General features: G+C 41.3%; 1 protein-coding gene across 2 annotated transcripts in view; it reads right to left on the reverse strand.

Annotated features, from left to right (window-relative positions):
- The window catches only part of TAF5L (TATA-box binding protein associated factor 5 like), a 31211-nt gene that overhangs the window by 13259 nt on the left and 1473 nt on the right, over positions 1-16479 (reverse strand). For both annotated transcript variants that reach the window (XM_053605780.1, XM_053605781.1), the window contains exons 2-3: positions 6702-6846; positions 2681-2785 (exon numbers count right to left, since the gene is read on the reverse strand). In XM_053605780.1, coding sequence (XP_053461755.1) covers positions 2681-2785; positions 6702-6843 — 247 coding nt within the window. In that variant the 5' untranslated portion in view covers positions 6844-6846. The remainder of the gene's footprint in view (positions 1-2680; positions 2786-6701; positions 6847-16479) is intronic.

The following is a 16479-nucleotide window of genomic DNA, read 5'->3' on the forward strand; positions in this document are numbered from 1 at the left end:
ATTGAAAAATAATGAAGATTAAATGTTTAGTAAAAAGAGTCTATTATGTTTAAACTGATAAGAAAGAAGCTACATAAGGCACTCATATCATATGAACGTTAAACATCTCAGAACAGCAATCCATTCCTGCTAAGGATAAAAAAAGTAAAAGTGAATTTATATAAGAGCTTCATTCAGGCTTGGCACCCATAGCTCAGTGGTTAGGGCGCTGGCCACATAACACCACGGGTGGCGGGTTTGAGCCCGGCCTGGGCCTGCTAAACAACAACTGCACAAAAAATAGCTGGGCATTGTGGTGGGCACCTGTAGTTAAGAGAATCTCTTAAGCCCAAGAGTTAAAGGTTGCTGTGAGCTGTGATGCCACCGCACTCTACCAAGGATGACACAGAGAGACTCTTGTCTTGGAAAAAAAAAAAAAAAGTTTCATTTCAGAGGTAAGCAAGAACTTGGAGACAAAGAGTTATTTTTAATCATTGGCATTAGTTTTCCAGGCTTTAAGCAATTAAAAAAATTTTTAACATTTTTTTTAAAAAAATCTTTCCCATTTTTTATTTGTACATAATCATGGAAAACTTTAGCTCTGTTTTTATGAAGTTATTTTACTCACTTTAAAAATGACTGTATTTATCTCTCCATGATAGATTCATCTTACCACATTCATATTACCTCTTTCATTCATTCAGCCTGTGTTTGTGTTACTCACTAACTATATGCTAGGACAGATACTGTCCTAAGATGTATGGATATGGTCCCTGCCCTCCAGGAGAATATCTTCCAATGAGAAAGACACAAAGTAAAGCACCAAACAGATACTAGTGATGTACTCTGTATACTTATGCCAGCGAAATGGCAGGAGCCATTATATATAATATTTATATATAATATTTATGTTTTTTGAGACAGAGTCTCACTCTGTCACCCTGGGTAGAGTGCCATGGCATCATAACTCACAGCAATTTCGAACTCTTGAGTTTGAGCAATCCTCTTGCCTCAGCCTCCCAAGAAGCTGGACAGGCATATACCACTATGCCTGGCAAGTTTTTCTGTTTTTAGTACAGATGGGATCTTGCTCTTGCTCAGACTGGTCTCAAACTCCTGAGCTTAAGTAATCAACTTGCCTCAGACTCCCAGAGTGCTAAGATTACAGGTATGATCCATCATACCCAGCAAGAGCCAGGAGTTTCACTCTGTTCAAGTTGGAGTGCATTGGTATAATCATAGCTAACTGCAGCCTCAAACTTCTGAGCTTGAGGGATTCTCTGGGCTCAGCTTCCTACAGGTGCATGCCACTACACCTGGCTAATTCTTTTCCTTTCTTTCTTTCCTTTTTGTAAAAACTGAGTCTCAATATGTTGCCAGGCTGGTTTTGAATTCCTGGCCTCAGCGATCCTCCTGCCTTGGCCTCCCAAGGTTCTAGGATTACAGGTGTAAGCCACTGCTCCTGGCCTTGTTTGATTTTTTTTTTTGAGACACAGTCTCACTTTGTCACCCTCTGTAGAGTGTTGTGGTATCATAGCTCACAGCAACCTCAAACTCTTGGGCTCAGGCAATTGTCTTGCCTCAGCCTCCTGAGTACCTGGGATGACTCTGCCACAACACCCAGCTATTTTTTAGAGACGGGGGTCTCACTCTTGCTCAGGCTGACTCACCCTCCTAGAGTGCAGGATTAGAAGCATGAGCCACCACTCCTGGCTCTTGTTTGTATTTTTTTAATCACTGAAGCATTGCTATGTAAAATAGACTAACTGGGAATAATTTTATTATTACAGAATTGCAATGATTTTTGCAGTGAAGCATTAAGACATCTAGTTCATCACTGAGGTGATTCACCCCGGTGAAAATTTTCACGTTCACATCCCTTTCCTTTTGGGGCTCTTGATGTTTTTCCTCAACTATTTGCCAAGCTCTTCCTGTAGAATGGTTACTGACTTCTTGTATTTAATGGGACTGTTTTTTTCCCCCTATTATGTGGTATAGCATTTTTAAAAATTCCTATCTCAAGTGGTTAGTCTGCCACCCATGAACTGGCCTGAACTAGAACGTCTGACTTTTTGCCTGCTGAATCATGAGGACTACTGTCTAACATGTTTGGAAATAAGATCATTTTAAGATGTACTGTGTTATTAGCACAGATAAAATGTACATTTCAAACATGTTGCATTTATAGATGTTTCTTCACGTGGCTGACTTAGTTTTTACTTATTCAACATCAGTCATGGTGCTGACGGCCACCAATAAAACTAAACAAAAAACTCAGAGCCCTTGCCCTTGTCAACTTTAACCTCATGATTTAACTCTCTCAGGAATACTAACAGACCATAACTTTGAATGTCAAGAACCAAGTACATTTTTTTTTTTTTTGAGTGTGTGTCTCAACTCTGTTGCAGAGGCTAGAGTACAGTGGCCTCATCACAGCTCACAGGAACCTTGAACTCCTGGGTTCAAATGATCCTCCTGCCCTGGCTTCCTGAGTAGCTGGGACTACAGGTGCCCACCACCATGTCTGGCTAATTTTTCTAGTTCTTGTAGAGACGGGGTCTTGCTCTTGCTCAGGCTGGTCTCACTAAAGTACCTTTGAATCTCTACTACCTAACACCATGCTGGGAATATAGTAGTTCTGAAGGAGATTTGCATTACTCGATTTCTTAGTAAGAAAATGTTTCTCGTGCTGAATACTTACCAGTGAGAAAATTCCGCAGGCGTCCAAATTGTACTTCATATTGCTGGGGCTCTGCCTGGCAAGGGGCTGCAGACACTATGTTGGCACAACCAGATTCCGACTGAACTAAAGAGGAAAAGATATACGAGACAGGGCAGGAAAGAGAATTATTAACCCAATAAGGGCGGGATGGATGGAGGAGGGTGTTGAAGTTTCAGCAGATTTTGGGAGTGCGTTGGGGGTCATGGTGAAGTGAGGTAGACTGAGGACACCTGTGTGTTGCCTTTCCCACTTGACATGAGGACAGGGAAATGAGAAGGTATAAAGTATAGAGTAAGCTGAGTGAGAGAGGATGGTTACATAAGTTTGTATAGATTTATCTGGAGATGTTCAACCCCATGTTCTGACATTTTACAACATCATGCCTTGGCGAGGATCCACTGTCAACCATTGTGATGGGTACTCAGTGGGCCCCTTCAATCTGAAAATCCAAGTCTTTCAGTTAAGAAAAATTTTCCTGAGTCAGTTTGGTAATTCCTTTCTATTCTCTGACTCTTAGAATTTCAAAGTTGAATCTTCTGAACAGATCCTCTAATTTTCTCTCCCATAATCCATTTTTTTGCCTTGTAGCTCTTCTTTATGGGCGGGTTCTTCACCTTTTAATCCTTCTGACTTTTCCCCTAGGTTACTTGGAAACACCTAATGATTTTTCATTTTTACTATGTGACATCTTTTTTCCCCTTCTCCTGGCTGTCTGAAAGTGAGACAATCTACCACCGATTGGAATTCTGTGGGTACCATGGCTCATCATCCAGGATGACTTGGGAGGGCAATTTTGCAATGTCAATGTCTTTTGCTTTTTTCTCTTGGGCAGATCGGTCTCACCAGGGAGGAACTTTTACCTGCCTTCCTAGAGGATGGGTGCCTGGCTATAGCATTCTGAACAGGTGAACGGGGGGAAGAAGGCTGGGGTTTCAATATTCAGTATGTAAACATGCACTTAATTGCCATTCTGAAAAGAAAACCTGAATCCCCTTACCCTGTTTACATGGATGGAGGAATGGTGATTAATGCAGCAGGATTAAGGAAGCCACAACATAAAACATAGATAGGGGATACAGGTAATAAGAAAGTCAACCTACTCTGAATCCAAGAATCAAGTCCAAGAATCAAGAGCCAGCAGAGGCAGGAGATCTGCTGCAAGGCTGACTGGGAGGTGCAGGCCTTCTCCCTCTCCCTCATGTTGCCCCATCTTCAGTTAATCATCACTAAGTCCCACCAATTCCTAACATTTATTCTTGCCTTTCTATTTCCATTGCTGTCCCTCAGGCTGTCCTCACTTCTTGTTGGGTTATACCTTCTAACTAATTACCAGATTCTAACCTGGACCCTTCCCAATCAATGCTGCCACCAGAGTGGTTTTTCTAAAATTCACATGATAACCTGGCTACCTTCCTCCAACTTGTCCCTGCTTGGTAAATGAACCATGAGACCTTCTGGGGAACATTTCATGACCTGCCATCCTAATTTACATAATCATCTCCTCTGCCCCCATTAAACCTGAGGTACTCCCCTCCGTCCCCAGAACTTACTACATCATCCTCTTCTATAAACACTGACTTACCTGCCTTGCTTCCCAACTAGAACATTGCTAAGAGCTAGAACTAAATCTTAGCTATCTCTAGAACCTTTCAGCACTTGGCCTACAGCAGATGTTCAGTAAATGTCTGCTAAACAAAGACATAATTATGCAGATTACTCTGTTAACAGAAAGACCCAAGACAAAATGTTATTATGGTCATATTTCACATTTCTCACTTTTCCTGGTGGCTTTCCAGAAATAATACCAACGTTCCTAATAAGCTGTTATATCTAAACTAAGCTAACTAGGAATAGTAGAGCTCTGGACTATCATTTAACAGTGATCATTTCTACTTTCCTCAAAGAATTATTGCCCCCAGGCTTCAAAGAATGAGGGGCAGCAGGAGATGTTTCATGCACTGTAAAGGCTGTGATGGCAAGTTCAGAAGGAGTTAGTCTGGAGTGGGACAGAAGCCTTGTGAATTGACTATACTACCAAAATCAATAAAGTACTTATTATTCCATGCCAAGGCCACCATCTTAGCCATAATCTCATCCAGGCTGTCCCCATGGGGTCTGAAGTAAAGGAAGAATGGATGAGTCTGACTCTAAAGTGAAGGCAGATTGCTGACGGGGCTTGTTAGTGTCTCAGGGGGAGTTGGGAACCACCCTCGGGTCTTTATTATCTATCACTCTTCTCACAGCAGTGGCATAAACCCTGGGTCCTTGACTTTGATGGTGGCAGGAAAACAGAGAGCTGAAGTAACTGCTATTACTAGTATAGAGGGTGAAACCATTAAGGAATAGAGCAGGTGGTGACAGATGTTTGAGAGCAGAGGAAGTCCAAGAATCAAGAAGAGAAAAGGACACAGGCTGAGCACATAAGGGGAACCAGGGCTGCAAAAGCATTGCTAACACCACTTCCCCACATAGCCTAAAATAGTTCATGATACCCTAAAGCATCATAGCAATCCCCCCCGAATCTCCAGCACATAAATTCAATATAAAATTATATCACATTAAAATCTGAACCCACAAAGTAGGGGAGTAACAATTATAGGAAGCTCTCCATGTCTATGGATTCCATCTCCATGGATTCAACTGGATTGAACATGGGTACACACATACACACATTCCAAAAAGCAAAGCCTGGGTCTGCTGTGCCAAGAACTACACTGAGTTCATGTAAATGAAGTGGTGTGCTGGCATTGGCAGTGACCTTGAGCTGGTTTTAAGTGCACAGGAGGATGCATGCATGTTATATGTAAACACTATGTTATTTTACATCAGGGACTTGAATATCCATGGATTTTGGCATCCAAGAGGGGTCCTGGAACCAATATCACACAGATACCAACGGACAGATGTACACGTTACACTGATGAATTTTTTTTTTTTTTTTTTTTTTTTGAGACAGTCTCAAGCTGTCACCCTGGGTAGAGTACTGTGGCATCACACAGCTCACAGCAACCTTCACTCTTGGGCTTAAGCGATTCTCTTGCCTCAGCCTCCCAAGTAGCTGGGACTACAGGTGCCCCCCACCCCCAACACCCGGCTATTTTTTGGTTATAGTTGTCATTTTTTTTTTTTGTAGAGACAGAGTCTCCCTGTACCGCCCTCAGGTAGAGTGCCATGACGTCACACGGCTCACAGCAACCTCTAACTCTTGGACTTATGCGATTCTCTTGCCTCAGCCTCCCAAGCAGCTGGGACTACAGGCGCCCACCACAACACCCGGCTATTTTTTGGTTGCAGTTTGGCTGGGGCTGGGTTTGAACCCGCCACCCTCAGCATATGGAGCCGGCACCCTACTCATTGAGCCACAGGCGCCACCAAGTAGTTGTCATTGTTGTTTGGCCAGCTCTGGTGTAAACGGCTGGTGCCCTAGCCACTTGAGCTACCAAGCTTACACTGGTGGCACCAAGCTTACACTGGTGGATTTAACTCAAGTTCTTCTAAAGGAGAATGTGATTTCGAAACAATAAAAAACAAGAAGAAAAATTTTAAACCTCAGCAATGTATCTATACCATCCGATTTCCAAACACTGATCACTTACCCAGCACATCTGACTTCCAGGGGCGAGGCCGTGCCAGACGAGAGGGGACCTGTGCAAGGAGGGTTAGAAATCCTGTGCGGAAGTTTGGGTCACGAAGGATAATGGTTTACACAGGAAAAAGTGGCACATACCGTCAGTACCGATAAAATAACTGAGAAGTTCTGAGGAAGGAAATATGACTTCACCTGGGGACACACAAGAAGTTTTCAGAAGTGGCATGTGAGCATGGCTTTGAAGGAGATGGGACTCTTGAGGTCAACAACATTTATGGATACAGGTCACTGAGGCTTCAGGACAGTCTGCTTTCCCTGGCACTACCTTGGGAAGAGAAGTAATTCTACACAGACAATGACATGAGCTCTCGTGCTTCAGGCTCACTTCATCCCAGGAGCCCCCATCATTACCTGTGAGATTGGCTGCCATCTCCTCAGCAGTCTGTGACAGCCGCAGCCCTTGCTTCAAGGGACCATCTGAGTCCATGTATTGCCGGCGTTTGAGGTAGCAGGACACTGCCATCTGAATCTGCTCGGCGCGCACTCGTTTCATGACCTTTGAGGGGGAGGGAACCACAAGGTGCCAAAACATCAGGGGCTGGGAGAGCAACTTATCTCACCACCACAGCACAAACAGGTTCAGTACACAGCAGGGAAAGAACACCAACACAGCTGGCTAAGTGGCTTCCTCAAGATGCAAACTAAGGCCAAGTGCTGTGGCTCATGCCTATAATCCTAGCACTCTAGGAGGCTGAGTTCAAGACCAGCTTGAGCAAGAGCAAGGGCCCCCGCTCCATTTATACTAAAAATAGAAAAACTAGCCAGGCATTGTGATGGTGCATATAGTCTCAGCTACTGAGAAGGTTGAAGCAGGATTGCTCAAGCCCAAGAGTTTAAGATTGATGTGAGCTATGATGAGGCCACGGCACTCTAGCCAGGGTGACAGAGTGAGATTCTGTCTCAAAAAAAAAAAAAAAGAAAAGAAAAAGATGCAAACTAAGTTCCTTAATACAAACTACCCTTTACCATTTTGTCTGTCTCTCCAGTGACAAAGCACCCAACTTCAACCATGGAAAATAAGAACAGCATGGATAATAAAACCCATAGGTCACTTCCAAGTTCTGTTTGTGTTTATTTTTTAGATAGAGTCTCACTATGTTGCTCTTGGTAGAGTGCCATGGTGTCACAGCTCACAGCAACCTCAAACTCTTGGGCTTAAGTGATTCTCATGCCTCACCCTCCCAAATAGCTAGAACTACAGGCGCTCGTCACAACACCTGGCTATTTTTTTTGTTGTTGTTGTTGTAGTTGTCATTGTTTGGTAGGCCCAGCCTGGGTTCAAACCCGCCAGTTCCAGTGTATGTGGCTGGTGTCCTAGCCGCTGAGCTACAGGTGCCGAGCCACCAAATACTGTTTAATACCATGATTTCAACTAGCCCCATGAACATTTTCATTAGAGATGCTAACAAGGAACAAACAGGGCCAGTGTAAGCGTCAGGGATTTTTATTTCTCCTCACTCTCAAGAGAGTGCCGTGGCCTCATCACAGCTCACAGCAACCTTAAACTCTTGGGCTTGAGCAATTCTCCTGCCTCAGCCTCCCCAGGAGCTGAGACTACAAGCACCCACCACAATGCCTGGTTGGTTTTTCTATCTTTAGTAGAGATGGGGGATGGGTCTCACTCTTGTTCAGGCTGGTCTTGAACTCAGCCTCCCAGAGTTAATTAGCAGCAAACCAGGCAAAAAAAGAAGGCAGGAGGCAATACAAAATCAAAGACCTAAGAAATTCAGAAACTCGGTAAATAGATGTTGACAAAGTATGAAGTTACTAACGAGGAAAAGGACTGCAATATTTTTTTCTTAATAGAAAGGAAAAGGCTGCCAGCATTAAGTCAAAGATTTGAACAATGAATTTTCATTTTAATCATATTATCACCTCTTTTATTCTTTATTTAAACCACAAGTACAGAAAAGCAACAGAACAGTAAGAGCAGCGCTTGTATACATATTAGAACATGTCTCTTACATTCCTGTAAGAAAGGAGAGGAGAGTGGTAGGAAGTGAGATGAACAAGAGCGTTAATTTTGAATAATTCAAGCTTTGAATTTGAAGGTTTGTAGAAATTAAAAAAAAAAAAAAGAAAAAAGGGACTATTTCCCTTCACTACTAAATTTATTATCAAGAATGACAGGAACCCTTAGTATTTATTAACATGGCCACAAATACTACTCTGCCAGAAATAAGGAATGCTGCAGTCCAGATGACCAGCAGGAGCTGGGTTAGTTGTCTACTGTTTCACAGAAACACTTTCCCTCCAGGATTAAACGGAACGTGCATTCTGGAAGGCATACAACATCCCCATACACATATGATTCCCACCAAAGTAAAATTCTCAGCATCAAGGGTTCCCAGGGTCTTTGTGAGGGAGATCTGTTCTTGATCATTTATGTGGATCTGTTTAAGTTTTCAGTTTCAGTTACATGCAGTGTTCTCCTTTGGGAGTTCCTTCATCCTTTTTTTAAGATTTAAAATTCCACTCTTTTCAGAAATCTATTATTTATTTTTCCTTTAAGTACTTAAAAACCTTTATTTGCATCTAATTTTTATCCATCTGCAATTTCTTTTCATGCATGATGTGTAGTGAATAACTGAACTATAGCCAACACCCTGTCCCCAAATCATCTGTAAATACCTTTTTCCTCCAAACTGATTTTTGATAGTTCTTTTAAAATATATTGTGAAGACATACTTTTTAAATTCCTTAAAAATCATAGAACACAGCTAACAGTGAAGGTTGGAGACCTACAAGCAAATAAGTAGTGAGTTTCTTGTAGTTATTCAACCTTAATTAGGTGCTCAGCAAAAAGGGCCTCCCCCAACTTGACATACACAGGATCGTTACAACTAAGACAGGCTTGGCACTTGTCTAAGGCTTCGGCAGCTTTGTGGATCCCCCACGCGAGGCAACTGTCAATGAGGGTGGTCTTTAGTACCTCTTGTAAGGCACTGTTAAGGTCCACTACACCTGCAGCAGCAAGGCCTTCCTTGGACAGGCAGGGGTTATGGGCGAAGCTGAACTTTGAATGCACCCGCTACTTGAGGAAAGAGAGCTAATACCAGCATTCTGATACTTTTGATGGTAGGATTCCCTGCTCTCAATATTTGCCCATCAATGAAGACAGATAATTGTTTCTTTTCTAAGCCACAAATCAGCATTACATCATCAATGATCCTCTATGGTTCTCTAATGTGGCATACACAAGAATACCTTTGAGTGTATGTGTATAAATAATTTCAGCTCAGAGACTCTGATTCAATGTCATATTTAGATAAGCAAATTAAATGCATATAGAGGCTGTGACAGTACTGCCCTTTTCCAGTGTGGCCCAAAGTCAATCCTAGTCAATCCAATCAGTTCCCCCACTTCCAACCTCCATATAGCATGCTAAAGCTGCATTTAACTCCAAGAGGGCCTAGACTTACACTCTCCCAAACCTGCCCCGTTTCGTACTTTAGCTGAGACGAGAACCTTTCCATATTTCCCACTGCGCTTGTGGAGATTACACGGGAATGCAGGCCTGCATCCCAGGAGACTGGTTCTCTGAGAGAACCTGACAGGGAAAAGCTCTGCACAAGAAAGATCAAAGGGGCAACAGACCCTGGGATGACACAGTGTCCTCAAGGTGAGATAAGACATCAAAGTTAGGAAAGATTATAAACAGACTAGAATAAGAACACACAATGTAAAAATTGGCCATATCTGGCATTGCCAGAACCTAGTTTGTAAACTCTTATTCTGGTAAACGTGTCCAAATTTGCTGCTCAAAGTGGCAATTTCTTTGAATCCAAACCAACATTTATGACAAAGGACCTGCCAATTTCTTTGAATCCAAACCAACATTTATAAGCCAACTGCAGGGTCATAGATCTAATGGCAAGAATTCTGGTAGTCACTCTTTTTTATAATCACGTTGAACTCAAGTACCAGAGACTTGAATCAGCTTAGCTGGACTCAGAAAAATTACCCACCCCCCCACCTCACACTCTGGCAGTACTAATATCCATAATGGGACACATATACAATAATCCATAAAATAGACCTAAGACTCTTGAGAGACTCAGACACAAGACTATTCAGTAGAATTTCAAGTTACCTGCTTAGCTCTTCCTATAATTATAAAATCTTTTAAATTTAAATTGGGTTTGAATATAATTACATACTTTTTAACATTTCAAAATTTCCTATAATTTCTAACTTATATAAAAATACCTAAATTTTAAAGGTAAAAATAGACATCAAATACCCTTTTCATATCACAGCATTTCTGGAAATAAAAATGAAGATCTTGACAAAACGTGTATCTCTTTCTCATATAGTGTAAGAGCTGCCTGCTCCCCCACTGATAGCTCAGCAAAGTTACTGCATGAACCTGCGTGATCACGTCAGTGTACCTCTGCACAGGAAGCACCACAGCCACATTTTAACTGTAGAAATGCGGGGCAGCAGTGATGCATGGCACCCAGGTGCACTCTTGAGATGACAGTGTCAGACTCCTGTCTGGATAATCTCTTCAGTGGTGACACTGCCTTCTAACCCCACCCGCGCATGTTCTAATGGATGTGGTGGGGTGAGCAGCGCTTGGAGAGGTGTCCCCCTCTCATATGGCACGTTAAGAAATCTTCCTCCTTCCCCATAAGGTGGCATCTTTGAGAAAAGGTGAGTTCAAGATAAATCCAGGCAAACTCACCATATAATCCTCAAATTAGCTCCCCAAATCAGTCTTCTGACAGTTGGCTACTTTTTTTCTCTAAATAACTTTTTTCCAATTGTCAATAAAACAGATGAAAAAGTTATTTTTGCATTTTTTGTAAAGTATCTACTAGAACTTGAATATTAGTTCTCTTATTTGCAATAATCTAAATGGTTACAATATCTATCAAAAAGTCTTTCTAAATAGGACCTAAAGATCCAGCTTTTGCATTAATTATCATGATAAAGTACACTCAATTAGCTTTGTGAAAATACAAATCACAGCTGAAAAATAAATGAGCCATACTACTCATATTTTCAGTCATAACTCATATAATTTCAGAATTATAATGGCCTGTCCTATTCAGTCTTTGCTCAAGACTGACACTTGAACTAGAAGCTATGTTCTTTTCCCATGGTGTTTTAAGAAATGAAATGGCATATGAATAAGGCCACAGCTAGGGCGCAGGATGCAAGGCAGAACCTGGAGTTTTGATGGTGATGGTGACTAGACAGAAAGCATGAAACTCCACCGACAGACGCCAAGAGAAACCAACTTTCTCCAACATCAGCTAGGACCTCCAAGATGTTCCAGAAGTCTTTTTTTTTTTTTTTTTTTACCAACTGCTTTCCCTACAGTCATCATAAATCTTCAACAGTCTCTTTACCCAGCCAGGTGACTCTGCTTCCAACCTCAGCAGGCTATTGATTGAGACTTGACCTCAACTCTTGTCCAAGCTAACTGATCACTTTCAGCACTATCCTTCTTGGTGTCTTGCCTGGATCTGATGCTCCTGAACATGCAGGAGTCCAGGAGTCCCCGCCTCCCCCCCAAAACATTTCCTCCTTGGTCCCTCTCCATTGCAGGCCTGTTTTCTAGTTCTCCTGCTTCTATTCCTATTGCTTCTCATTCTTCATATTCCCTAAATCATAACTTTACTTACAGCCTCTAGTCAGACCACCTTCCTGAGCTCAACAGATCAATAGACATTTCCATTTGGATGCTTGCAACTTCTACCTGAAATTACTCATAACAGAATTTATTTTTCTTTTAAGATGTCTTCCCTTTTTTCCCAGCTTTTCTAGCCAGCTTAAAGATGTCATTATCTATCATTAAAGCAAAAAACCCAGATATCATCTTAAGATTCTTTTCTTTTTCTCCCTTCTAAGGGGCCACCAATGCCTATTTTAAATGGGAATTCTCCCAACTTAACTTAAATGTGTACCCAAACACCCATCAATCCAAAGTACATCAGTCAATACACAAAACTGGGTATATGTATACCATGGAATACTATTCAGCCATAAAAAGATGGAGATTTTACATCTTTTATGTTTACCTGGATGGAGTTAAAAACACATTCTTCTTAGTAAAGTATCTCAAGAATGGGGGGGGGATGTATCCAATGTACTCAATACTAATACAAAAACAATATATAAAAACGCTCATGTGGATAAAACACAAATACAGTCTAGCAAGGGGGAGGGGGAAGGAGGGAGAAGAGAAGATGACTGGTGGGAGGAGGGAGGGCATTTGGTGGGATCTTGCCCAATGCACACAATGACAGGGTATTCAGAGCAATGTCTTTTACAGCTTGAATTTGGAAGTGAGAACAATGTGACCTAAAAATTTGCTCCCTCATATTAATTTGAAATTTAAAAAAAAAAAAAAGTATGGCTAGTGCAACTGACCCAGCCTGGTACCCCACCCTCACTGCTGCTGTCAACACAAATCACTTCTCAACAGGACTATTCCAATATTCTCCCACCTTTAGCCCATTCTCTACTCACCCTTTAGGAATGTAGCCAGATCACAGGACAGAGCTAATTATGTCACCCTCAAGACTAAAATCACTCCTGCTCCATGCAGGTTGGCTGCTCTTGATATCACTATTTCTCAGCTTCCCCAGACAGAGTTCCCTAGGGTTGAAGCTATTATTAATTTTGAAATTCATGTTAAAAATAAAGTGAGTACTATCTAGCTTCTGCTTGAAATAACTTGACAATTTACTTTTTCTACTTTAATACTGTTTTATGGCACAGAAAAATTGCTTCTATACAAAACCTTGTTAACATGGAAGAGTATGGCACAATTTATAGAATGGATTATCTACACCACTTGTTTCACTACTTAAAAGTTTCTTGGTACCAAAGTTATCAAAATAAAAATAGAAACAAAAACTCTGATGTATGCTCCATCTGCATATGCACCTACAGATAGAAGAATGAATAAGGGGGAATGTTTTCTTATGCTTCCAAGTGTGGTTTGTAGAGCTGTTTTAAAGACATGATGATGTTTATGCATGCATGTATGTGTAGAGTGGAATGATCTTCAATTTTTTATGGCAAACCAGTACTCTTCAAGAGGACTTTTGGCAAAGACGGAAGCGTTCTAGATCTGTACTGCTCAGAACAGTAGCCACTAGTCACTAAAATGTGGCTACTGAAACTAAGGAACTGAATGGTTTTGATTAATTTTATGTGGTTAAATATTGCCTGCGATCATTGCATTGGATAACAGCATTAATTCTATAGCATAACATTCATTACTTTGTGGAACTAATGCATAAGTGCCTTACCCTAAAAATGTCAATTCACAAAGTTCTGCCTAACACTTCTGATTAATAATTACAGAATCTCCAAAAGTTAGTAATTTGTTTGCAAAAACAGCTACCTTTTGCCCACACTGTAAAGTTTTTAAGATACAGATACATTTCAATACATCTTGCTGGAAAGACATCTTTTTTGTTTGACTGCTAAACAAAGAATTATGAATGGAAGATCTTTATAGTGTTTTCTAAACGCTGCCAGTATACAGTGATCTTCAGATCTTCTTAAAAATCAAAAAATGGGGAAGTAAAAGGGAATTTGCTTTAGCAGAAAAACAGAGCAGCAGTTAATTTCTGTAAAATGTTCAACTAAAAGGTAAGCGTGGCTCGACGCCCGTAGCTCAGTGATTAAAGCGCGGGTCACATGCTCCAGGGCTGGTGGGTTCAAACCCAGCCCAGGCCTGCTAAACAACAACAATTAGCCACGCATAGCAAGACTCAAAAAAAAAAAAAAAAAAAAAATGCTCGGTGCCTGTGGCTCAAGCGGCTAAGGCGCCAGCCACATATACCTGAGCTGGCCCGGCCGGCCAAACAAAAATGACGGCTGTAACCAAAAATAGCTGGGCGTTGTGGTGGGCACCTGTAGTCCCAGCTACTTGGGAGGCAGAGGCAGGAGAATCACTTAAGCCCAGTAGTTGGAGGTTGCTGCGAGCTGTGATGCCACAGCGCTCTACCCAGGGTGACAGCTTGAGGCTCTGCCTCAAAAAAAAAAAAAAAAAAAAAACCAAAACAGAGCCTAATAATAAAATGGCCCTCAGCAGTGTGGGGTGTGGGAAGGTAAACAAAAAAAAAAAAGTAAGCTCCAACCTAAGATAATCTTATCTTTGCAATGAAAAAATTAAAAAGTAAACTTTTAGATCAACTTAAATTTAGAAAATTAATAAGAAACCTTTTAGGATGGTAGATGAAAGTCAAATGTCTATTAATATAATTTTTATAAATTTATATTTATTTAAAATATAAGGCAATATATTAATTCATGAAACAATTTTACTCTCACTGTTCATATCTTAAACACCAGTGTCTATGCCACTACATCATCTACACTACAAATCATCAATTAAGCCACTACAAATCATCAAATTCTATTTCCCAAAACACTTTATCTTCACATCTACTATATCGGTTATGATAATACAATTTTTGAATCCACACAAGCTCTTCCTAGACATCTCAGCTCAAGCCATCAATACCTATCAGGCGGGGAGAGTTTCTTTTCATTCATCAATTACTATACTAATTTTTTTGGGGGGGAGATCTGTAAAAGATCTGTTTTCAATGGCATGTAACATTTGCACTTTGTGAGACATCAACCACCTTCCCCAAGAATGACTAAACTTTTTTTGTTTGTTTGTTTAACTGATTTGGAATGATCTGTTTCCTTAATGCCTTCTGTAAGTATTCCCCAAGCTTCCAAATTTGGATTAAAATGCCTAATTCTGCTCAACTGTCATTTTCCTTTGGAGTCATAGGAAGATATGGAGCTGCTAAGATAAGTAGATGGCCCTTCCCTACTTTCCACCCAGTATCACACTATTGCAGGCACAATCTTTATTAAAAGCTAATCTGATGTCATCTGTGCTATGTGTAAACATTTTATATTAACTTCACTAGTGTGGAGGATACTGTGTCATTTCCAGGTTACTCAGACCCACCTTCGTTCACATAACAGGACCAATTCTGGGTTCTCCTCACTTCAGGAGCCCTGGTCAAGGCCCTTCCATTACATGGAAGCACCCCAATGGCACCCTGTCTCATCCAAGCTTCATAGCACAGCTTAGGCACCTCTTCCTCTTTAGAGCTTCCTGATTATAGTTCCCTCCACCTGCCAGACCCAGGAATAACCTCAACCACAGTACTCATCTCACTACTGTCTCTTTCCTACAACCACCAGTAACACCTAATACCATTTATACACCACTGTAAGATGCTATCTGACGTGCTTTACACGGATTATCTTCTTTAACCTCACAACAACTCCACGAGGTAGGTAACATTCTTCAGAGAGAAAGTTGAGTCTCAAAGAAGTCTAATAATCTGCCCAGAGTAATGTAATGTCAGGAAGTGGACCCAGACCATTGGGCTGAAGGGTCTGAGCACTTACCCTGTGTAGTACCTTGCTGCTCAAAGGACTCTCCATTTGACCAGAGGCTTCATGCAGAGGGTACACAGTGAACACTCAGCAGGTGTTTGCTGACAGGATTATCAGAATAGTTACTATCTAAGAAGCCACTGGTTACATGGCGAGAAGGTTGGAAACTTGTCTTCTAGTACTGTCCACTAGTTGAAAAGATGATCCCTAGGGCCCCTTTCCAGCTAAAATAAATCAGCAAAATCAAAATCCCCTCTCTTTCCCCAGAGAGGTCCTTCATAGGGGTTAACATACTGTTTGCAAAAACAAAAGCAAGTTACATGAAGACTTTATCCAGCCCCCCAGCAACGAAACACACATAAACTTCACATTTAAAGGCTGGAGCAACAAGATACATGAATCTAATTTGTGGTTGATGATAAAGAAAAGCACTTGAGGGCGGATAAAGAAAAGCACTTGAGGGTGGCGCCTGTGGCTCAAAGGGGTAGGGCACCAGTCCCACATGCCAGGGTGGCAGGTTCAAGCCCAGCCCCGGCAGAAAACCACAAATAAGAAAAAGAAAAGAAAAGCACTTGAGGCAAGAACACCTTGGGGTTTTCTACAGTTTTCCACTTTAACATGGATTTTTAAGACAGGCATGATTTACAACTCATGAAGAAAATCAAAGTTAGCATCTATTACAATTAACACAAAAAACTTAGGCCTACAAGGAACCTATGAGGTATTTTGCCAAAAAGAA

The sequence above is a fragment of the Nycticebus coucang genome, chromosome 10, assembly GCF_027406575.1.
Source record: "Nycticebus coucang isolate mNycCou1 chromosome 10, mNycCou1.pri, whole genome shotgun sequence".
Taxonomy (NCBI): Eukaryota; Metazoa; Chordata; class Mammalia; order Primates; family Lorisidae; genus Nycticebus; species Nycticebus coucang.